Source organism: Coloeus monedula, assembly GCF_965178545.1.
Source record: "Coloeus monedula genome assembly, chromosome: 7".
Classification (NCBI taxonomy): Eukaryota; Metazoa; Chordata; class Aves; order Passeriformes; family Corvidae; genus Coloeus; species Coloeus monedula.
In genome coordinates this window covers 35254836-35280197 of record NC_138787.1, presented here as the reverse complement: position 1 = coordinate 35280197, position 25362 = coordinate 35254836, and the positions used below count along the sequence as shown (strand labels likewise).

The 25362-nt window shown below is 40.4% G+C and overlaps 1 protein-coding gene across 1 annotated transcript in view; it reads left to right on the top strand.

Moving 5' to 3' along the window:
• LOC309575272 (von Willebrand factor D and EGF domain-containing protein-like) overlaps window positions 1-25362 on the top strand; it is a gene marked incomplete at both ends in the record, with an annotated part of 163652 nt that overhangs the window by 116940 nt on the left and 21350 nt on the right. Inside the window, 5 exons of the mRNA XM_082285603.1 lie at window positions 11079-11969; window positions 19710-19805; window positions 20575-20670; window positions 22900-22995; window positions 24554-24649. Of these exons, the coding sequence (XP_082141729.1) occupies window positions 11079-11969; window positions 19710-19805; window positions 20575-20670; window positions 22900-22995; window positions 24554-24649 (1275 nt within the window). The remainder of the gene's footprint in view (window positions 1-11078; window positions 11970-19709; window positions 19806-20574; window positions 20671-22899; window positions 22996-24553; window positions 24650-25362) is intronic.

Genomic DNA, 25362 nt, shown 5'->3' with positions numbered 1-25362 from the left:
TTCCTCAGCATTGATATGTGATGGGTATTCATCTCTTGAAGTGCCTGACTTGCTGCAAACTATGTAACTCTAAAAATAAGTTTCTGAGCGACATTTATCTACTCTAACAATGCAGGTCCTCATTCTGTTCTCACTTACATATTTTACCTGGCTTATATTTGCGGTTTGCACCACTTTAAACCAACCAGACTTGGTTGCAATTTTGCTTGAAGTACATCAGAACAGTCTTAAGGAGAAGCCACTATGGAATTTCACATATAAAGGGAAATAATAATTTTTTTTAAAAAACAGATTCTCCTATCAGAAACAAAAAGCTATTTCTCTTCCTTTCAGATCCATAAAGCAGGTATCCTACATTTATTTAAAAATTTACTAGTAGGGTCAAAAGTCCCTTAAGTCTGCTGGCATTGCAATAAAGAGGAAAGCCTAAGGAATTTAAATCTGTCCAGGCTTCCCCGGGCACATTTCACTTTTGTATAAAATATCTGTTGCTTTTCTGCTAGAAGAGGCAGCTCTATTAAATCAAACCATCCAGTATCATTGGTCATATTCTTGGCACAAAGAAAATGAATATATCCTAATGCGGATGCTGGTGATGTTCCTGCACGCTGCAATATTAGTTCTCGTCAGACACTGTGGGTATTTCTCCAGACTGGCTTCATCACTCACAGTCACACAGATACCCATCTGTTTGCACTTTCTTTAGCAGGTTAGAGAGATTGGTGTCATCACAAAGGATTTATTTTTTAACTATTAGTAAATCAGCAATTTTACTGGACAAAGCAGTGCCACATCCGTCACCGATAAAAGATTGTTTGTTCAGAGCCAGCTCTTTCTGCCTCTCCTGGTTTAGGCAGCTGAAGATCAAGGGAGAGGGTGATTTTATGATCTCTGTAATCGAGTTCTGCTTTTCCATTCTGAACACCACTGTGAGATCTCCTGTCATAACAGTTAATTTGCAGTATTGTAGACATTTGGCACTTGCTATACTTTTGCATGTGCAGCTATTTGTTTACGTGCTCTGTGCTTCACACTCCTCTGGTATCTGCACCGTGCGTCTGAATCCACTTTGATTTTACATCAGAGAGACCTCTGTCACCTTCTCATTTGCACCACTGTCAGATCGACATCAAGGTGTGGATTTAAAAGGAGAATAAAACGTTTTGAAGTAAAAGAACGTGTGTGTCTTTAAACACATACTGCTCAAACACCAGAGGAACATATTAACCTGAAGTTTTGCATTCTTAAATTTTAACTGGGAAATCGCTTCTGTCATTATTAGCACTCATCACTGGCCACTATCCATGAAAAATAAATAACTCCAGTAAGAGCTTTGGTCATCAACCCAAGGTTTGATGTCTGGAGGTAACTGCAGGAGTAGGGACCTCTTACTGCCTGGAACCAATCAAATGATTTTGTTTCAAGAGATGACTGAGGAATGTAATAGATTCCTTTCATCTTTTATCTAACAGAATTGATGAATTTGCATTAAAAAGATCAAGGTCCAGATTCTAGTTTCACTTACAGCAGTGTAAATCATAAGTGACTCCACTGAATGAGTAGCATTACCCTAATGGACCGAGCTGAGCACAGTTCCTGGAAGACACAAAAAACCCCTGTTAAGGCAGGTACATCACACACAGGACTTTTAAATACATACCAATAGGTGTGGACAAAAGGCAAACACTGTTCAGCATTCAGAGAGTGCTTTGCAAAGAGTAACTAACCCATCCTGACATGGTTTATGCAGCGAGTTACAAGGCTTGCATGAAGGCAGGGATGTAGCTGCTGCAGCCATTAGCTGTGAAGTTGCCTGAGATCCTTGCAAAGACATAACAGAAATACTAAACAAACAGTAAAGGATACTCTGATTTGCTTCTGTGTGGTAACAGCTCTCAGCTCTGCCTGTGGGCTCCAAAACTGGGAAGCATTGCATCTCAATGGCTTCCAGCTCCTAGCTCTGACTCAGGCCACGGAAACTCTGCCCACAATTCATCTTTGGAATGCATGGTGGGAGTTGCTGGTCCGTTTCATAAACACTGGTTCAGTGTTTCTAGCTGGTGTACTTCAGGACAAAATGTACTTTCTTTTCAGATGGACCAGTTATGATGTGATGTCTCCTTCAAAGGATATGTGATGAAATGGCAACTGAAGTGGGGTTAGAAATGCCACACAAAGACATTCCATATAAATTTGGTCTTGTGAAAGAGTCAGTTTTGCAAATGGCATACCAGTAATCTTCTCATGAGGCCTGGATCAGCCTGCCATTTTGGACAGAAGCTCTGACACTTTCCTGCCCTCTGAGTCTGTAATTGCCACTGGAAATCCACTCCTGTACTTGTCAAGACTGAAAGGGAATCAGAGAGTCTTTCTCATGTCTTTCTCCTCCTTCAGGATACCTCATAAAATATTAAGTATTTTCAGAAAAATATCAAGGAACCTGTACATTATATACTATGACCCAAACATAACAACCAAAGTAGGCACAGTGGGAAGAATATGTTTAGATAATTTAAAAGATAAATGGTCTCCAGCTTCACTGATCCATACACTCTGTCAATCCAGAACTTGTTAAGTGCTTCCAATACAGATGATATATTTAGGAAATGATGTAGTTCAGCAATAGAAGACCAATGAAGCCCAAGCCATAAAACCACTAGGGAAGAGGACTCAGCTGTATGCCATGAATAATATTTACATTCAATCAGAATATCAAGTACAGATTACATTTCTCTCCTACCAAGAATGTGCCACCTTTTGCTTAAGCAATCACTGGGCCATCATGACTTTTAAGTGATAATAACAACTCAGTCTCCAACAAATAATCTACACAGGATACAGGCTCAGTAGTTTTTTACATTGACAGAGCAGAGCAAGATTATCTTCTCTTAGAATTTCCAGGCTCATTTAATCATCCAGCTATAATAGCACACAGCTTTTAAAGGGAGCCAACCCTGTTTGCACAAATTTGACAAGATTGCTGTTTTGTTAAAGCCACTTAAAGGCCCCTTTAGGACTGGAAGTAACTCATACTGGACCTATATCCTGGCCCCATTAAAGCAACATGAGAGTTTAGCCACTAAGGGATAAAGCAAAGAGGGATTTGAAGAGAAAGGACTCATAAGCAACACAAAGCACAGCACAGCACGGAGGGTAAAAATAGGTGTGAAATATGCAGACTTATCACTGCTCAGGACAAATTTAGGACCAGTTCCTTAACATCTTGCTGGTTTTGAACAGGTACATAAAGGTATAGTAGCACCCACTTCACAGGACTTGCTTGTAGAACCAGGGGATATCCACTGCCAAATCATGTGGATTTTGCCCCAAGTATCACACATCACATGAACAGGGTTGGTTTACTCCTGAAGGGGTACAGCAACAGCCTACAGCCAACACAAGGCAACTGATCCTCTGGGATGGAGGAGAAAATCATCGCCCATGCTGATAATATATTAGATTTAGAATTTCAGAGAACCGGAACAACAAAGTTGGAAGGGGCCTCAAAAGATATCTTGTCCAACTTTTGTTTTCTCAAAGTGAACTAGCTAAGTTCTTCTGTGACTTCTGTGACATCTGAAATCTTATTATTGAAATTCCTGCCTTTTGTTTTCGAAATTAGGAAGAAACTATCGGTAGTTGTCAACCTAATCAGTTGAAATTGTGGAGAATTCCATAAAAGCGGGATTTCATTGAGAGTATTTATACATGCTTACATGATAATAAAATAGATTTATTGCTGGTTCCCAGTAAGGCATAGTTAATTTCGTGTCTTGGCTTCATATGTAAAATAACTCAATTTTTTTATGTTTACAGCCCAAAACAACATAATTATTTTTTTAGACCATTTATTTCTTGAATTGAGTAAAAGAAGAATTGCAGTAAAATATTCAAATTTAAGCCTATTTTTTTCTTTGAAGAAATATTATGGCTTTTCTTTTGAAGAAATGAACTTTCTTTATAATCTATTATTACTGTTCTAAAGGATTCTACATAGATATTTCAGAGAATTAGACAGGGGTGCTTCAGAAATGATCTGCCTTAATTTAGCCTGTTTTGTATATATCTATCAACCTGTTCATGCCATGAGAGAGTCTGAAGGCCCATGAGGCATCATCAGATAAGAACACAGTTTCTATTAATTTTTCCATCTATCTCAGTTTTGAGAAGTAAGATATACTGTCAGTTCTTGAACAGAAAATATAATTTAGTTCCATGAACTCTATCTTAACACCACCTTTGTAGCTGCTGAAATAATACAGTTTCAGGCTCCAATAATTGGAGGAGGCAAAACACAAAAGAGGAGAGGTAAAAGTTCAGACCTGAAAGACGGACAAGGGATAATGAAAGGAAGGGTGATAAAACAGCTACCAGGGGATTAAGTGGGTGAACAAGGGTGTTTTGAAACACAGCCACACTTCTGCTTCCTGTTTTCTTAGCTGGGTATTCAGAGAAAAGCACAGGAAGAGCACTTCTGAAAACAGCAGCAGAGAAGGGGTTAGACGCAAGGAATGTAAGGAGCACGGATGGAGATCTGGCAACAAAGCAGTGAGAGGAGCACAGCTCCTGTGCAAGGGATGAGAGCACATCAAACATTTTGTGTTTTTTCCAACCCACAGGAGGGAAGTTTTCAATTAAATCTTGAAATAAACTGGAAGGTAGAAGAGGTGTTTGAGAAAAAATTGTTTGTAAGAAACATAGCAGGTTTATAAACCTCCATATGCAATCCAAAAAAAGAGACTGGTAAAGAAAATTGTTGATAGGGAAGGAAAAAATATCCATGTGTGGGGAGCATGCTCATATCTCTGCAATCTGTAATTCCTACACCATTTTAAAAACACTGTCTCCAGAGACCCTGATGTTAAAATTTGTATTGAAAACGTACAGAAAAAAATCACAAAAGAAATAAAGAAGGTCCTCCAACAAACAGAGTCTGGAAACAAAGTGCTCAAAATACATTCTTTTACTCAAAGACCCATTTTTCAGTCATTCTGTTCATCTCCTTCCTGCACTTTGCCTGTATACAATGTCTTGTCCCAAGAATCTTGCTTGGAAAGCAGATCATAGGGGGAAATAATAATAAATTTCATATTTAAAGCTGTTTTATCAGTTTCAGAATTGACTCTCATTCTAGGACTCCAGCTCATGGCCTGATAGTACTGATAGTACTACAAAAACAGGAGCTGATCATTTAAATCTGTGAGAAATTTGGCTTAAATGAATATAAAATGAGGCAGTATTGGTGCCCCAACTGTTTGTTCCTCTTAGTTTTTTCTTTCATGTAATCTTCACAATCACTCTAAAATTAATCTTCACAATCTTTTAAACTTCCCAAAAGGTTTTTTGTTTCTTAAACTCTAAATCATATTTCTTTCTATTGAAAAAGTTTAACGAATAGAAAAATACTCCCTATAAAAAAAGAGCTATACCTAATCAAAATCTTTCTAATAATTGTTTTGTATTTGTTCAGTATGAAAGGGAAAATCTTTTTGTATTCCTTGACATACCTCAGATAAGACTGAAAACTTTGTCATGCAGTTGATAATTTGTATTTTCATGAACTGTTTCTTTCCTGACCAGCCATCCTCGAATCCCCATTTTCTGTAAAGACATCAGTTAATGAATTGAGATGTCAATTATATTGTTCTGAAAACCTTGAGGTGAATGAACTGCACAGTGATGCAAAAATTATAAATGACCTTTCATGTGACATAAGCAAACTCACTATCTCATACTCAGGTAATATTTTCTTGTATACTCACAGCATCCCAGAACTGGTAAAAGACCTCCTTGATAGCAGAGCCTAGACCCCATTCCATTTGTGGGAATCATTTACTCTGAACACAGAGAGACTCATAAACAAGGTCTAGTGGGTGAGCTGACTGAAGATCCCAGGTTTTCTCCTCCACAGAATTGTTGTGTTAGAGCAGAATAACTTTGTATTTCATTGACACAAGACAATTTTGCCTTGCAAATCATGAATGGTGTTTAGAGAATTGTGTATGTGCAGCTGCAGCCACATTGGCAAACAAGAGTCTGAAGCAGAGGAGTTGTTATAATCACAAGTGGCTGAGTGGTGCAGAGTCCACAGACTATTCCCTGTTGCTCATGATTTTGGTAGGTGAAGGGGAAGAAAATTGCTCACCAGACAGCAACATCAGCGACACAATCTCATTTTCTATCAGGCTGAAAGAGCTCAGGGACAGTGAACTAGATGTTCACTTTTTAATTTCATCATTAAAGCATCGAGTGAGTAAATTTACCCATCACAGAAGTGGTGGTTTGAGAGCACAAGGACTGAATTCTCCTGTATGGATGGAGAGAGAGTCGTGTGGCTGCTTTGCCCTGTGCTGAGCTGCGTGGATGTGAGGCACACCAGGTCTACAACACATTTTACTTTCCAATTTTTTTACATAAGAAACAGGTAACGGATCATTAGGTCTAAAATTAAGCTCCTATCTAAATTTACACTAATATCCTGATCACAATGAGCCTTTGAAATGCTTTTGTTGCTACAAAAATAATTCTGGAAGTAACTCTTTGTAAAACTTGTGAGGTTGAAGCTGTATTTCACTTAAAGGTGGTGAGGAGTTTGTTCTGGGAGTTACTGCTTGTGATTGTAGGAGAAGGGATATGGAGACTGGGAATTCCAACCAGCATCTAATGTGGGAAACTTCTGGATGCTTAAGAGGAAGGAAGGGAGAATCAAAACTATATTACTGAATATTTAGGAGAGGGAAGACATTAGGGTATGCCTCGATGGCAAAACAAGAGATTCAGGAATTAAACGCACTCTGACTAGAGAAGAAAGTAATGCCAGAACATAATAATATAGAAGAGAAGGCTAAGGATTGATGAAAAAAACTGAATTTCCCCAGAGCATCCTATTGACAGCTGCTCTTGTTTCCCTTTTCTTACCAAGTAAATACAGACAAAAATATTAATATGGAAACATACAGAGGGAAATGGGAATATCCTCAGCACTCTGGTAACAAGACTTCTTAGACCAGGGTAATTTTTCTGTTCTCTCTTGACATTTTAAATAAGATTTATGTGCTGGTAGATGTTTCAAATTTTAAATGATGACCCACACAGTGTAATATGTCAAAAGAGCATTTCTCTGCCAACATTCCTCTGAATGAGAAATGGGCTGGACAGCAGGTACTACTAAATGTTAATAGCTCTAAAACTACACAAATTGTAAATTTATTGAATTGTGTTAATAATGAATTCTTAAACTGTTCACAGAATTCTGAGAGAGTTGTAACTCAGGCAGAATTAAAGGTGCCCATAGTCCTCTGAAGCGACAGGCAGAAGTGGCCACAGCCAGAGGAGTCTCTTAAGGAGAAGGAGCCAGTCTCCACCTGAAGATTAGACTGCTTTGGGGCATTTTATTAGATTAAAAGAGAGAGAAGCACTTGAGATTACATGGTGATGCTTACAGTGTCTCTCTCAAGTCATTACGTAAATAAAGATTTACACTCATCTTTAAAAACTAAAAGGCAAGTTTCTAACAGCTGCAAAGATAAGCATGGCAATGGAAAGGTGATAAACACTCATATCTGCAGGCAGCTTAAGCAAGTGTTTGAGGTGTCAGCTGCCAGTTTTGGTCAGGATGGGGCTGTCTCTGAGGCATGTGGCTTGGGAGGAACAGTGGGAAGGTGTGTGAGTCTAAGCCCGGCAAAGATGTGGGGAAACACCACCAAGGAATATGGCAACCAGCCTGGTGCACCCTGCTCTCAGCAGGGTGTGAAATGTGTGCTGCTTCACTGGGAACGGAAGTAGTTGGGGTCAGAAGGGTATGTGACTTCTCTTAATTCAAGTCTGGATCTGGTCTTTTTCTGAAAGACTGTAAATGTAAAAAAAAAAAAAAATACAAAACCAAAACAAAAAAATGCAAACAACAACAACAAAAACACAAACAAACCAAAAAAACCCCAAACCATAAACTCAGAAGCAAAAAAATATATTGGATTTCTTTTCTGTTTCAGAACGTTGATATCCCACCTCGGGTTAAGAGATGTCAAGTGCCTTCTCTGTGAACGGCTGTTTTCACCAGATTAAGCTATCATTTTATTTCCTTCTGAATCAACTTGATCCTCTTCAAATACAGATATTTATTAGTTCACTATAAGATGGAAGTGAGAGAAGAAGTCAGAATTTGCCGTGCCTTAGCAACACCGTGATGGCATTGGAGAGCCAGGGTCTGGTTGTGACAGTTCTGATTTGTGAGCTTAGTGTGAAAGCCTGGGAGAACCAGGGGCTGGAGAGTCACAGGCTGGGAAACTCCTGCACCACATGGATGGAAAGTGTCCTGGCGTCAAGTTGGATGAGGGATGTTAAACCTGTGTCTCGGAAATTTGCCCTCTGTCACCCTTGCTCTCATCTTCCCCAGATAGGGGACGACAGAGGAATCTGTCTTTTTGGGAGCTGATCCATGTGGGAATGATGCTCTGCTTAGAGTGGAGCAGTCCATCAATAAGAACAGAGGTCCTGCCATGCACAGCTGGAGCAGAGCAGCAGCGTCTCCATCTCTTATCTACCTCTGTGAAAAATAAACTCAATTATTCCACTGCTGCACATTTCCCCATTAGTATGGGCAGAAATAGTGACAGGTAGGGAAAACCTGGGTTTGTTCCATCAGATAACCTTGAGCCTTGTAGGGCTTTTTTGGTGATTTCATCCAATCCAATATGTAATCATATGCTGGCAGAGCAGGGAAAAACAGATTCACACACTCACCGTTTGCACTGATAATGGGTCATACATTTGAAGATATTGATCAACAGCAAGGAAAATAAATTTAAATAATGCAGGATTTGAGAAAGCTGCTGACTACAGACAACTGAGCCCGCATTCTTTTGGTTTGCTTTCTTTGTTTTAGCTTATTTAGATATTTGGAAGGCTGCAGAAAGAAATTTTCAGGTATTCCAGAAAAAATCTATCATGTTCTTATCTGAACTAAATTGCACACTATCAATATAAGCAAAAATCTGAAACAACGAAAGCTGAGAGGATGCTCTGGTCTCCACATTTGAATAACAGCAACATCTCATGAAGTTTAGTCACCTCTAAAGAGTGGCTGAGGGACTGTGATCAGTATATATCATAATGAATAACCAACAAAAATGTGTCACTACTCTTCATCGATAGTATTTGAGATGTAAAAATTACCTTATCACAGAAATACTCCAACAATGTGTTCCCACTTACAGGGAAAGATGAATCTTATTTGAAGGATGGGTACCTCACCTATATCATCTGCTAAAGAAATAAAATATTTCCCTTTCTCAGGTAGTCAGTCTGATCCTCCTACCAGTCTCTCAAATTTAATCAGGAGGAAAACCCATTTAATTACGACACAGTGAAAGGAGCTCAAAGCTATAATCAGGGCTCATTTTGGAAATTTGTCAGAGAGGTCATTAGCCCTTCACTGTCATTCCTGTTGATTTCTGGACCCTAAATCAAATTTTCTGAGGGCTGTAATGATCATATTTTACTGATAATTTTCTATGGAGATATTTCTTTCATCTTTCTCTCATTCATTCATTTTTAAAAATCCCTTGACTTCTCTTATCCTCACATGCTCCTTTTCCTGATGTCCTCCTGCTTCATCATCTCTTTTCTTTGTGTCCCCTCATCATTCACCAGCCTTACTTTGGACACTGAAATCCGTGTATTTACCTTCTGCTCTACTAAATACCCTGTATTTACCTACTGATGGCCATAGCTTGATCCAGTACCACTGTAAATCTCCAAAACATTGTGCTTCAGGGCAATAGAAACTCATCAGCTGCCAGGAGAATGACACTATTTATCAGCCAAATAAACACTGCTTCGGCTGCCAGGATTTGCTTTGGTCCAGTCAATGCCCTAACTTTCATCTGACCCTTGCCAAGCATCTGAATCTCTTTCCTTGCTAACTATGGTTAAGATCTCCATCAAGGGGAGTTTTTAGAAAGTGATTAATATTTATATTTAAAAGAAAGAGGTGCATCCTGCATGGGGTTAACCCCAGAACCAAGCGAGGGTGTTTGTTCAGGATCCAATATATCCCATATCCTACGGAGTGAGTATGCCAGAACCGGTTAAAAATAGCCTCTTCCATTCATTAGCGTCAGCAGATGGCCATTAATCTTCCTGAAAGTATTGATTCAAGCTACTCGTCTCCACTTTCAAGGCCCTTCACAGAGTCCCCTCTGCCCATCTATCATCCCTCCTTATGCAGCTGAAAAGGTGGCTGGCTTTGGGACAAGAGGATGACAGTAACAAACCAGCTGCCTCCCTCACGCGCTGCCCCTCACGTCTGGAGGGAGCTGTACACAGCACCAACAAAGCTTCTCCATTTGCCTCCTTTAAATGCTTTCCTAAAATTTCCCTTTCACCCTAAGGGCTGCAGAAGCATTCCAGAGTCACCCACTGGTGTGATGGCACTGAAGCTTCTCCAGGGCACGATCTTGCCAAGGGTCATGTTAACATTGAGTGTTTCTCCATCTCCAATATCCGTCTGTGCCAAACTGTCTCCTTGACTCAAAGAGCTGCAATCCAAACTCTCTGAGTTATGTCCTGCAGAACATTTCCCAGCACAGCATTGCAGTATAGGCAGGTAATAAGAAGCAAATTTTGGCTCAGGAGGTCAAGAACTGGAAGACTCGCCACAAAAAAAGGTGCACAGTATCTCACAGACTAGTGTAAGCCAAAATTAGTAAACCAGCATGGCAAGTGTTGTTGCTTGGCCGCAGTTCAATCCCTGCATGTCAGCCCAGTGTTGCACCTCAAATACTGCCTGACCTTCCCTGAGACTTGCTACCAAAAATATATTTCATCTGGTTCATGAATGCCACCCTTGGAGTGTCACCACGGCAGTTCCCTGTGCATCAGCGCTGGTGTCACCCACAGCAGCAACCCCATGTCATTTCTAAGCCAGCTGGCATAAACCTGCCTTTAGCATATATAATTAACTCTTTTACTTCTAGAATTGATGTTCTGCCATTTGCTCCAAACCCAAATGTTCACTGTGTTTCCTTCAAATTCTAGACCAGCAAATTTAACTAATGTGTATCTTCCTTCTGCCCCAGTTTCAAGATCTTCCCAAAGCTACGTGGATTTTCCTGGAAGAAATATTGAAGATGTTAGAGGTTCTCACCCAGAAGATGTATCTAAGACATCAAGAAATGTATTTTCCCTTCTTTCCCAAACCCAAATTCCACGACAGGATATTACATTCCTTTTGGAAGGAAACCCCACAGTCATTCATACTCCATCCTTTACAGTGGAAAGGAAGACTTCCCAAGCTCAGACATCATCAGCAAAACAACCTGGTATGGAGTTCACAGCACCTGAGAAACAACCTATTCTTGAGAAAAGAGCTGACACACACACCCCCGTTCTGCATGAGGAGCCAGAGCCCAGAGCCCCAGGTGTCAGTGTGACCTCCCACACCCCCCTCCATCTCAAGCAGCACAAAGCAGCTACAGCACAGCCTGCTCCTCTTCATCCCAGCACAAATGCAGGTTCGTTCTCTGCAAGGTCACATGCTGTTCAGCAGACTCGTTCCAGGTACGGTCACTCTCCCAGGAAATGGCCCGGTCCAGTTGCAGTCTTGAGGAATAAACCAACCCAGGGTTTCCCTACAGAGCAGCCCAGAGCATCTCCTTTGGCAACACACCTGCCCTCCCCTCACCATTGGTCAGGTTCTTCCTTTGATGCTGCTTCCCGGAATGTTGGTGCCCCAGCAGGGTCTGCTCCCGGAGCAAGGCTTCCAGCACAGACCACAGCAGCCAGGAAGCTGTCCAGCAGAGCAATGGATGGTGTGGAACTGCCAAAAACCAGCGGTGGAGTGCACCACAAAGTGGTGTGTGCTGATCTGCCGTGTTTCACTGGTGTGCAGTGCGAGCCAGATGAAGATGGAGGGTTTAAATGTGGTCCTTGTCCCCCTGGATACAGAGGTGATGGAATTACATGTGAAGGTAAGGGAGAAAATCCTCTTTAAAACACTCGTATAACTCTAAGCCTAATAATTCTCCAAAGTAAAATAAAGTTTTGTTATAAAATTAGAGATGTTTGTGGTTGGGACCATTCTGTTTTCAAAACCAATTATATTTCAAAATAGTAAATAAAATCTATAACTTTGAAGCAGCTCTTTCTGCTTACAGAAATGACATATTTATTTGATACCATCTAATCTATTAAAACCAGGGACAGATTGTGATCTTGCTTAGCGCCAGATTCATTCTACTAAAGTCATCACATTCAAAACCATATAAAATTTCTGTGGGAAAGAGTAAAATTGATTCTACTTCTCTATACAACATATTCTAGGAAAAACAAATTTTTCTAATATCTTAAAAATTACTTGTAAATATCTACCTAATATCTTACATACGAAACCGAACTTGTCATCTGAAATGTGTAACACCAGAAGGGTTTTCACAGTATATTGAGTTATTTATTAAGCACCTGAGAATCCCTCCATAAAACAACAGGATTATGCATTTTGTTGAAGCAATGAATTCCCTGACTTTGCTATCATTAATCACACCTTTTGCTGACATTCCCCTGATAAGTTGATGTCTTAACTGGCCTTCCACCACACAAAGCAAAAGTATTTGCATCATTAATTCCCCTCTCTTTCTTGTCTGGTCTCTCATCCTTCATGCACAGAGCAGGGGGGTCTCAGCCATGATGTACTGGGAAGGACCTTACAGGGATTCCTTGCTCTAAGCCAGGTTTTGTAGGGATGTGAAGCCCCCAGCACTGCTGCAGCCCTCTGAGCTCAGAGCACTGCTGGGGATATAGTACAAAATGCACAAGAAAAGGTTACTGTAATCTTGGGCACTTCAATTTTTTTGCCTATTTGCACATTTCTGAAAAGCCCCTCCTAAAGGATTTAGGGTTATTTGGCACAAAGGAGTCTGTCTTTGACTTCTGTTTTATACCTGGAGATGGAAAAGTACCAAACAGGTTCTGGTACTGGGACTCAAAGCAAGGCCACAGAAAGGCCTCCTCTCAAAGACCAGGTCCATGTACATATGAATATTCACAGCTATGGACATAAGACTCCTCTGTGTTTAGTAGGCCCATCAGTATAGTCCTTAAAACATAAATCTGCCTTAAAATGTAAATCTGCCTCTCTGCCTTTTACTTGCAAGATGTTTTCTTCAATCTCTGGTATAACTGAAAATCTCCCTGGAGAGTCCTTAGGATGAAATACTTTATTACCAACATCATTCTGCGTCTTGGGACTCGATGACATGATACACAAACATCCTTTTTTCGTCTCTTGTCACCGACCATGACACCTGGCTCAATAATTAGCCTGTCCCTTCCCTGCTCTGCTCCATCCTGAGCCCCCCTGCACACCTGTACCCTGGAGCACAGCCAGTGCTGTGAACAGCACCCATTGTGCCTCCAGACAGGGATGTCTCTTCCCATGTCAAATGCAGGTGATTCATCATGACAGATGAGGTCGAAAAATGAGGGTAATTTCTTGGATTAAGGCTTGTCAAAACCTCAGCTATCAGCACCTTGCAATGCCCACACAACTACGTCGACTCCCCTCAAGACAGCAGTGCCCTCTAAGAACAGGAGGCACAAATGTTGGCAAAAAATCAAAACTTGGATGGGACCGACATTTGCAAAATCTCCAGGCAATCCTTGGCAAGTGAGCAAAAATGTCAAGAGACTCAGACACTATTGATAGTCATCACCATCTTATTTCATATCAAAATTCAACGAGATAGAAGAGCCAGCCCACTGATAGCAAGTTTTAATACCTTTGGATCTTGAGGGGATGTGACCTTTGTTTAATGAGAATGTCTGAAAACAATTTAAAATAAGAAGTACTTTACCCAGTGGTATAAATTTTATGATAAAATGCATTTTTTTTTTTCCCAAATGTGCAGATTCAAAATCAGGCTCGGAGGATTAGTAGGAAAAAAACATAAGCAGCACCCTGAAAATAAATTTCTTTTCTAAAGTGTATCCTAACACATTTTGTATCTTTAATATCCCTCTGAACAAGCTCCTCACTCTCCCTGTCATGGTTAAGTTGGAAGCCCTCTCCCTCTGCTTTGTCGTCCTGCACTGAGGGTCACAGACTCACAGGGCCACAGGATGGAAGAGACCCCTGGGGATCACCACGTGTAACCTCCTACTTTCTTTTGGAAGAGCACAGTTAAATGTCAGTGTGTTTGCCTTATATTCAGACATCTAAACTGAGATATTTTCAGATGATTTCAGCAACTTCCATTTGGATCACTCCCTTCACTACTGACATCTGTGTTGTCTGTCAGAAGCAGAACCCTGCTTTTGCTCCTCCTGCTTCGGCACAATAAGAATTACAGATTATTAATTCTTTTCCCTCTGTCAGCTGCTACATACTCTGCAGCTGAGGGGAGATGAAGCAGTTCCTGAAGGCTCTACTGCTCTTTCCCCTTCCTGCACAAAGGCAATATGACCTTTTATTAGTAGCCTAATGTTAAGATTTCACAGCCAAACAGGCCAGCTTTAAAAGCCTCATTTCAGAGCAGTGTTTTGGGGACAGTCAGCATCACCTAAAATAGGTAGGGGATAAAATAAAAAATAAGTAGGGGAGGTAAGGCCTGCTGTAGTCCACTGGATCCTCCCACATTTTCTCTTGCAGAAGATGCTCTCTGGCATTTATGGAGTAAGCTTAGCCAAGTGTTCCTCTGGTGATGAGGGAGGTTGCTAAACACCTTATTTTCACTCTGAGTGCCGTTTCCAAGGATATATGCAGTAAAAACCAATGCATTGTTACAGCGTCCTTCTAGCAGTTTTCGGGACAGCACGAATCACCTGCCAAAGAGCACTGCAGGAGTGTCAGAGCACGAACAGAGCTTTACACATTTCAGCTCCACATGCCAGTTGAATGAAAACCCAGCACTGCAATAACGCAGAACGAGCCCAAACAGGATTGTTGTCAGAGCATTTCTGACATTTTCTCTGGTGTGTTACAAGGGACACATGTTCTGCAGCGATTTGTAACACTTGGGGCTAATCCTCTGAAATATTTGTTAGTGTTTCTAGTCACCCTACTTGTTCCTCGTCATCCTGCCTCTGTCCCCCACTCTACCAAGGGGCACAGGCCGTCACTTGCCAAGATGCTGCAGCCACTGGACAAGGAAAAGGGAAAAGATGCTGTCATTTCCCTGGGCTCAGTTCATTCACCAGGGTCTGTGCACTGCCTGAGAGCAGCTGTTGTACTCCTGCAGTTCCTTAGGGTGCCCTAAGGTGGAACACTTCCTTTCCATTTGATAAATGAAAAATTCTGCTTCAGGTATCGTTGTGCTTTTTTCTTAGAGACCTAGACCTAAAAACTGATGAAACATAAGAATTTAAGCCAAATTTCTGGTCATCCCTTTTGTTTTGTTTCCCTGACTCCAAGCTCCTTTGATAGGGAGTGTCTGATCACTAGAACTGTACCATTAAAAAGACAGTCTCCATTTCAAAAATACAGACAATTATTTAAAACTATTTTGGATTAGGTTGCCAGTTAAGGACTGGTATCTTTCTGGGATTTTAGCAGTCACAAAAGAACCTCAGCATTCCTATTGAAGATAAAGATGTAATACTTTAGAAAAATATCCTTAAGAGGGTGAAGTCAGTAAAACTCTGGAATATTTTATTGGTTTTGCACAGTATTTTCTGAGGGAAGGGGAAGTCTAGAACAGCTGGAGTCATGCTTTCTGCTCGAGCGTTAAAAGCACAGCATTGCCTTGACATTGCAAAACCACTTTTCAAACCAAATAATTTTCAAAGTAACAGGAGAGATGGAGTTGGGAAAGCATTATGACCTCACATGTACAGCTGGATGAAATGAGGAGAAAATTCGAGTAGCTCACATTCATTTCTTTTGATGTTTTACACCCCAAAAGATCTACCATATCAGACCAAAATCCTTCCTCTATCTCCAAGAGCTGCCAGCCCCATTTGTCTGGCAACATGTGGGAAAGATATAGGGGTGGTGTGGGGAATAGCTTCTCAGAGGTTATGGATCATGTGCTCCAAAACACCAAGACGATGCCTTTGAGTGTTACCCTGTCCACCCTTTCCAGGCCACGTCTGACTTCACAGTTTGCTATCCTAAAGTCATGCCTTTCTGAAGGACTTGGTATAGCCACTTGTTCTTTGTACAAAAGTTCTTCTATAACTTTGTTTATTTATCCTTGCTTCTTTTTCTGCATCTTTTCCACTTTTATTGTAGCTTTCCTGAGCTGAGGGATCTGGCCTGCCCATGGTATTTAAGATGGAGTTCACCATGGGTATAGACCATAATGAAGTCTGGCATTTTGTGGTCTGCTCCTTTCTTAACAATTCCTAACACTTTATTTAGGTTTTTTGACCACAGGTGAGCACTCAGCTGACAGTTCACAAAACAAAATCCATCAGTACAACTTAACCAGCACTGTTGTCTGCATTGATATTCCCAATTTATTTAGTCAAGTTTCTCTTGTTAATATTCCAGTTGCTGTGATGGACTTTTCTCTCACAACTGGGCTTCAGACTGCTGGACTATTTAAATATGCGATGAGTTAATTGAATTGCAGTAACACATGCTTTAATCCTATGCTTCATTTCATTTATCTGTGTGTCTTACATGCGAAAGAAGTGCTTCAGTCCACAACTTTTCAAAAGAAAAAACAACAACCTAGGAACTTTCTTTTCCCTTTTTTCCCCCCGCCTTGTGCTGAACATATTAAAACTTCATCCACACATTTAGGAAGTTAGGTTAATGTGTCTTTGAAAGGAAATAAATAATGCACAATGAAACAAGGTAGACTACTCTCCCTCCAGTGAAGCCTGTCCTGATCTGACTGTTGTACAAAATTTTAAGCAGGCAATGCTCTCTCAGCTCCAAGCCTGGCTTTATTTGCACAGACCCAGGGCCTCACACGTGGATGGCACAGGGAGTTACTCACTGTGGAGATGCTAAGCAATAACTCTGTCCTGGAAGACATTTGCTGATTAGGCTATGGAAAATGAGAGAAACAACACAGCATCTGGTATTCCTGAGTGCCCCTGAAGTTATTGTAGAGAAACTTATAAGAACTGTATGATCTCATTTTAATGGAAAATAGAAGTTTGGGGATATTTCCCAGAAAGCCTTTTCAAAGAAAACAATAATGCACTTCTCCATTTTCACCTCCAGATTTTAAATTGTAAACATAAACATACGTACACTTGACAGCAAGATTGACCATTTGCAGCAATGTTTGCCTCTTTGCTGTTATTTTTTCCTATCCAAAACTGCTTAGTATAAAAACACCACAATACCTTTCTACAACTTAGCAAATGCTCACAGAAAAAAATATTCATTCCAGAAGATGAAAGATAGAAGTTTGGGAAAAGAATTTGACACAAGCAGTATATTTCTATTACAGTGGGAAATGTCTTTTAAGTGAATATTACTCTCCTTCTCACAGAGCAGCCAGCGTTCTGTTTTTATGTTTTGCTATTCACCAGTAATAGAACAGTTTTAAACATTTTACTATTAAATGTCATGGTAAGAGCTAAATGTTTTAATATCCAAAATACCATGTTCTTTTCTGACAGCTCAGATGCATCTTGGAATCTGCAAAGGCCAGATGGAAAGTGTTCTATTCACACGGACACACTTGCTTTAAGTGCTACACACAAACCACGCTGAAATAAAGCGTAATATGCTTGAATGTCACCGTGCTTGGCACAGCACTTAGGCACCTGGAGGCTTTATGTAACCATCATCCTACAGGAAAGGCAATCACATTTAATGCACTTTAAAAAGAGTGGTACATTTTTCCCCAGGTTTGGTGCTCCCCTTATCTCCAAACAGATGTTATTAACCAATTCCATCTGCTTTTAACATCTGATTGCAAAGAAAGCACTGTCCCAGGTTGCTCCAAGCCACATCCAACCTGGCCTTGGACACTTCCAAGGATGGAGCAGCCACAGCTTCTCTGGGCGGCCTGTGCCAATGCCTCACCATCTTCACAGCTAATAATTTCTTCCTAATATCTGATCTAAACTTATCTGAATCTATTCACTTGTCCAGACAATGATGATTTGGTTTTATCCTTTTTTTTTCACAGATGTACACGTGGAATTTCATCTAAGCACATGTTGATTTGCAAATGTCTAAACCTTATAGCCCATCTACTCAAAAATCAAATTTGGCTTAATGACATTCTCAGCATATACAGTATGGGTCTAAAATACACCTTGTAAGTGTAAAATACACCTCAGGCAGGTCAAATCGTAAAGTTATATAATGCAGCATTGAAAATTTCACAGATAAATACCAAATATATTTCTTCAATGCTATTTGTGTCAAAATGGTTTCTTTTAAAGCATGTTCTTGGAGCTTGTCTGCAATTGGAAAATGTGTGAGGGCTTTCATTATTTTTTGGATGTCAAAGTTCATATTCCATGGCTTGGTGATAATCACAAGAGGTGAGGAAGTCTTCACCACAATAACTGCATTAAAATTTTATGGTGCCCCAGGAATTTGTCCTTCATTTATCTTTCCATTCCCATTGCCCATTTTCCAGCTTTAAGAACAAAATGTGGTGCATTAAAGTTCTCTTCCCTTGTAACAATACTTAAAATGAAAGACACTTTGTTTCAGGTCTCGTTAGCTTCATTTCTCATTTTCCTTGGAATAACCTTGCTTAGCTTCATATCCTTCATAAGAGACAAAACTCTGCCAGTGAAGTGAGCCAAAGTACAACATATTTCTCTGTATTCACTTCCCACACACAAGGGAAGATATTTTTCATTTTGGTATGTGAGGTGCCTTTCTTTTTCCCAGAGTCATGAAGAGCCTCTGGCACATATTTCTTGCTCTGCTCCTGTCACAGAGCTTCTCCTTTGAGTGTCAGTGGTCATCCTGTCCCTTCAGTGACCATTTTGTCCCTTCAGTGACCTTCCTCCTCCTCCTCTCTTGAGTTTGCCATACACAATTACCCCTTATTAGAGGGTTACAAATAGAAGTGTCAAGTACCTGCCTTAGATCTTAGGTTTAAGGGGCCAAACCTTCCAGGATCCATGTACAATAAAATTTTTAGATTCATAATGATCAACATTTTAAAAAAAACCATGCCTTCAACAAATAGCCTGTTTCAGGAGGTGTAGTCCTTTCCACAGTCATCCTCTTTCTTCCACAGAAGCACATTGCATACAGAAATGAGTCAAGAAATCTTTATCTAATTTGCTGCTTTGTCTGCAGAGCTCATGTTACTCATTAAATATTAATTTTTTTGCTTAAATGTTTGCCATTTTGTTGACAAATCCACATACAACTCTTTTCTCTAAGGAAGAAACACTTAATCTCTGCCTTATCTGACACCTGTTAAGGCTTACTAACCATCCACAAGGCAAATTTGTAGAGAGGGATGGGTGAGGTCTTGAGTAATAACTGCATTTGTACTTCATCCATCCCTTGCCTTCAAAAATATGTACTTAAAAATGTGCATGCTCAGAAGTTGAATATGATTATGTTAAAGCCATTCCCTTGCAGACTTTATACAGCTGCTCATTAGTGCTGTATTGCTAATGTGATACCTACTGCTATCCTGCAGTGTTTTCCTCAGCCAAATTACTTGCTGGATTAATAAAATGGGATGGGGAAAGAAGTAACCTGTGCTGTGCTCATAAGCACAGAGGATGTAATATTTGAACTGTATTTTTTTCCTCGTGTTTCACTCTTGCAGCGCAGTGTGAGCCACCGTGTGAGCATGGAGGAACCTGTCTGCCTCAAAACACTTGCTCTTGTGCTTATGGATTTGTAGGGCCTCGATGTGAAACCAGTACGTATGAACTCACCCCCACCTTCTTCATTACATGAGTCAATTAGCAGAAAATTACAAGATTTAAAAAAAAGAAAAAAAACCTGACAAAAAAAGCCTTTTTCTTTTTTTCCTTGTATTTCCCCTTAAAATGCTTATTGAACACAAAGGATAACACATTGAAGTAATACAGTAGCTATTTCAGAGCACATATCTACCAGCAGCATAGTTGTATTATGCAGAAATATGCACATCTAAATCAACATTCTCTACGTAAAATTGCTTCTGGAAAAACAAACAAAAAAAGAAGAAAAAAGAGTGCATGTTATTTATAGTAATATTTATGAAATTTAAGATTGTAAGTGAATGTAATAATGCTAATTTTGAGAACACAAAATACCAGCCATACCTATTAGGAATCATGTTACTCTGCAATACAAGTTAAAAAAGAGGTTCAATACAGACAATATCTGAAAATCAGCCTTCAAACCCTTCTATATCAGCAAAACACGTGCACTTCCATCATCACAGTCCTTGCTGCTTATTTAAATACCGGGTTGCCCTTGAGAGGAGTGTACTTTTATCTATGAAGCCGAGTAGCTGGAATACTTAAAAACCAAAGAATTTTAAGTGTATGGCTTCTAATAGAGAAAGCAAACCAGAGGGACAGATTCCACCCTCAGTTTACCTCCTGGACTAATACTCTAAGTTATTTGCTGTTAATAGGGCAATTTTAGGATCTGCACTGGTGTAAGTGATAAGAGATTTTGATCTTCTGTGTGTTTTCCAGTGGTGTGCAACAGGCACTGTCACAACGGGGGGGTCTGTGTGTCACCAGATGAGTGCCAGTGCAGGCATGGGTGGAGCAGCCCCTCTTGTGAGACAGGTGAGTGGCTGGCAATGACTGATCCCACCCTGTGCTGACCAAAGTCCCTGTGGTTCCCCCACAATTCAGCTCTCAGACTGGGAATTCTGCTTAAAGAATTAAAGCATAAGAACAGGAGACCAAGGACAGGGCAAAACCTGCACAGGCCTTGAGTTTATGTAACTATTCGTAAGTTTAGGTGTTTATGTAAGTACTCCTAAATCTCAGGGTTATATAGAGGGAACCCACAAACAAAACCTTCTTGCTGCTTTTTAAACTCCTGTGATTCTGGAGTTAATTCTTAGCGTGCACTGCTGCCAGAATTCACACTGCTCCTCCTGCCTGCATCTCTCACTTTCAGAGCACCTACAAAAAGCACCCACAGGAGTGTGAGAGCTCAGGGAAAAGCCACCTCCACCCATCAGTACAAAATGACAAGGTGTGGACTGGAACTAGGTATCTATTTCTAGTCTGGGCTCAAAGTTTTACACAGACACAGCTCAGACCTCTCAGGATCAAAGTCCTAAAAGCTGGGGGAGATATTTTCCTCCAAAGGCACAGACACTACAGCACTTACCTGGGACAAGCCATGCAAAATAGTGAAATATTAAAAGACGAGGACTACCTTAATCAGTGGCAGACCTCAAGGCTCCAGAGGCAGTCTGCCTCTGCCACGGTGAATATTAAATGTCTGAGACACCTTCAGCCTACCTTACCTTTCCTGGAAGGTGAGAGATGTCATTTTAACCTCTCTCTCCTGGAGATTGCTCTTCCTGTAAGTGTTAAACTGACAGACCTACTGAGGACACATGAATTACCCCAGCTATGATCCACAGGAAATTACTGGGATTGTCACTGCTATTCTGGTTCCCACTAGCTCTGCTTTTTCTTCTCAAGGAGTTCTGAAATTTTATTTTGGCATGGCTTTAAACAGGATCATTCCAAGAGAAGGCAGCAAGCAACAGGAGCAGTAACTTCCAGACCAAAATAACAGCAGCAGGATTTTTTTGTCTGCTGACAGCTTTGGTGAAAGGCTGCCAGACTCACCTCTCTGGCACTGTTTTGTGTGCATTGCACAGAATATTTTGTGGACACTGCCAGGGTTTCCCACCTCAAGTGTTATGATAGCAGTCTCGGAAAGAATGCAGGTATAAACATTTTAAAAAAGGGACTTTACCACCAGAAATGCAAACACTGACAGAGTAACAAGAATATGGACATCTATGAACTAGCCAGGACAGTGAGGCGACTAAACCAAACTCCCCTTGAGCAATGAATGAAATCCATTTTGACTTCATAAGTGACTACTCCTTAGTCAGAAAAGCCTCTCGTCCAGACTACAATTTCACTATTTTTTTCTCTTTCCAAATTGACATTTTATTTCTTCTTTAGTTCATCTGAAACATTTTAGTGACCCTTAATTTATTTAAGCTTAAACGCATTTAATTTATTTAATGGGCTACTCTGTAAGATACTGAAAGACAAAGGGAAGGAAAAAGGCTGGTTTAAAGTGTCGCTCTGCTTTACAACAAAAACTTCATCAGATTCCTTATTCTTCACACACTGACTTCCCATCTAAATCAATTTGCAATTCTAATAGGTTTTTTTAACAGTCTTGTACTTGCCACATAGAAATATGCAAGACAGCTTTTAATTCCTAATGCCTGCTGTATCATCTAGAGTAATAACAGATACATAAAGAGGCAAAGGGAGCTCAGCCAGTGGCTTTGTTGGTGATGAATGAGCCAATGTGTTGTGGGAACTGGCATTTAAATGAGGCAGAACAAACAGGTTTTTTGGTGCACACCTATTCAGGTCCGTGGAAATGCCACAATGCTCTGCTGAATGTGGACAAAGCAGCAAACAATTAATATCTCATCTCCAGGTTACCCAGGGTGTATTTTATTTGACTACATTTACTACCTTGGGATTGTGCTTGGTGAGAATACTGGAATGGAAATAAATGAACTGTGTGAATCAAAGGAATACATCTGAAATAAATTAAATTATTATGTGAAATTATAGTCTATTTCATCCCCCAAGCTATGCTAAAACACCACTGAAATACTCCCACTGTGTCGACCATGAGTACATACTGCAGCACAACTGACCAGCAAGGGTTACATGAAACTTTTCACAGTATCACTAGAAATATTAATTCTAGTGACATGTGCAGCAGTAAAAGAGTGCCTACTCTAAAAAGTTCAGTGTTATCAGAGATTCATAAAGTTATCTCGTATTCCCATCCAGCTGTGTGCAATCCTGTGTGCCTGAATGGAGGAATCTGTGTACGCCCAAATACGTGCTTATGTCCTTCTGGTTTCTATGGGCTGCAGTGCCAGAGAGGTAAGAAAGTTCTATTTGTCATCTTGATAAAGGACCCAGCCTCAAAACATAAATACCACCTATAATATTACCTGCCCCCACATGAAACATATCCAGAGACTCTCCTTGTCATAACTCTGTGCTTCTTTGCTGTTATAGTCGGTCATAAATCCACGTTTTATTGTCCCTGACAGTATTGGGAAGGAGTAAGCACTTATTTGCGATGCCATTAATGGTAACTAAATAATTACTCTAAAACTACCTGAGTCATTGATATCATTAATTAGCAACTATTCAATTAAATGTTAAAGCATGGCCATACTTTGTTCATTTTGTACACCCTGTGGTGTGTACTGTTCTGTGTTTCAGAGCCAGGTGATAATTTACCTTCAAATGGAGCTCATAATATCACCTATGTGACCACACTAAAGTGTTGTGGATGGGAGACTTCTGTAGGACTTGAGCAGATCCCTGCTTAAAAATCTGATCAAATATTGCTCTGATTGAGCAGGACCTGACTTTTAATCCCTGTCCTAGGCTGAGTGCTCTAGACTGAGGCTTACAGTATCCTGGGCTTCCTCCTCACTCTGTGCTGCAGAAGCCAAATTAATGGATCCTTTAATGACCCAGAATCTCAGGCAGAACATACAAGAAAGAGAACTTAGGGCCCAAGTAGCTGGAAGACCCCTGTGCTCGCTTTTCTTTTTTTGAGTACAGCTCTAGTAACTCCTCCTGAATCTGGGAATATAAATGCACCCTTATTACCAAAACTACTTTGTTGTTGAAAGTTCTTTGCTTTTACTCTCTCTCTCTCTTTTGTTTCCCTGGAGCTCCTAGATGAATGTGGTCCTGATGCAAACTTTTGCAAGTGAATGATTGACACACAAAAATCTAATTGCAAATGGAGCTTGCTGGAAACTCTTTGTTTTTATGGGGTTGGGGGTGAAGGAGAGAGTGAAAATGATACCGATTGTGACTTGATGATCTTGCTCTTGAGTTGAACACAGGGTGATTTTCAACATCTATGTGATTTGAAATTTTTGCCCTTAAGTGTTATGGTTTAAACAGAGCTAAAACTTGAAAATAAGTATTGGCTTTTGTGGGATCTGGGACTGACATGAGGATACAGTGGATGGATGCTGAAGAACAGCAAAGCCCTTCCTCTGCTTCTTTGAGAAAGGGGGAAGAAACAGCACCAAGGTCAAGTTAGAAACGGCACCAAGGTCAAATATAGGTCAAACACTGACCTATATTTCAAGGGCAGAAGCCCTTGAGGAAGCTCTTTGACAGAGACTTAAAAACCTGAGACCCTTGGGAATATTCTGACCACTTAACTGCAAGTATCTAAGAGACCCTTGGGTGCTAGGAATCATGTCCCACGTTCCTTCCACAAACAACACAGAATCAGAGCTTCCATCCAGGTATCTGCCCAAATCATCCTTTAGGGAGACACCTTCCCTACCCCAGCTAAAAAAACACCTCTGTGAGCTGCTCTCCCAACCCAGGCACCTCAAAGGGAGCCTGTGTTTTGGTCCCCATGTGATTTTGGTGCCCAGAACTTTTGCTTTCCTTTCCCCAGCTGTTTGCATTCCCCCCTGTAAGAACGGTGGTCACTGCGTCCGGACCAACGTCTGCTCCTGTGCCGAGGGCTACACTGGGAGAAGGTGCCAGAAAAGTGAGTTACACATTTCCCTTTGTTTTCCAACAGTTCTCCAACTCCTAAACAGCTTTTCTCCTTTTTGTGCACACTCCACAGAATATTTAGCCTGTACTTATGCTTTATTTCTATCAGAGCCCGTATAACATTATGTTATGCCCAAAACCAACTTGTTAATTAGAATAGCATTAAGTCAAGTCAAAGTTGGCAGGAGAACATTTTTCTGGAATCCTCTCTAAATATTTCATGCATTCAAAAGGAGTAACATTCCTAGTTGGAGATGAATTAATTATTTTGCACGAAAGATTTTTGGGGGGAAAAATTAAAGCCAAAGGCCAAGAAGTTGACTAAGACCCTCAAAAATATTACAACATCATAGTCCCAGCTTAATTAAGGTAATTGGTTAATAGCACTTCATCCTTGAATTTGTTCTTGTCACTGAAAACTCCCCTTTCACGTTAATGTCAGTATTAATATTTGATTCTTCTATTCTTCTGGGGAAATAGGTTATTTTGGCACTTTTGCAGACTCAATTGCTCAACAATATCTGTCAGCCAGAGAGTTTAGGATATGTATGTGAAAACTTCTTTTTTTATTATTTCTTAATCAGTTTGAAATTGGCAAGAGGGGAGCTGTGAAAACAACCATTCTTGGCAGGAAGAATCTGTACATTTCCAGAGCATTTTATGTTTCTCACACACAGAGGAAAAAAAAGCCAGTAAAAAATTCCC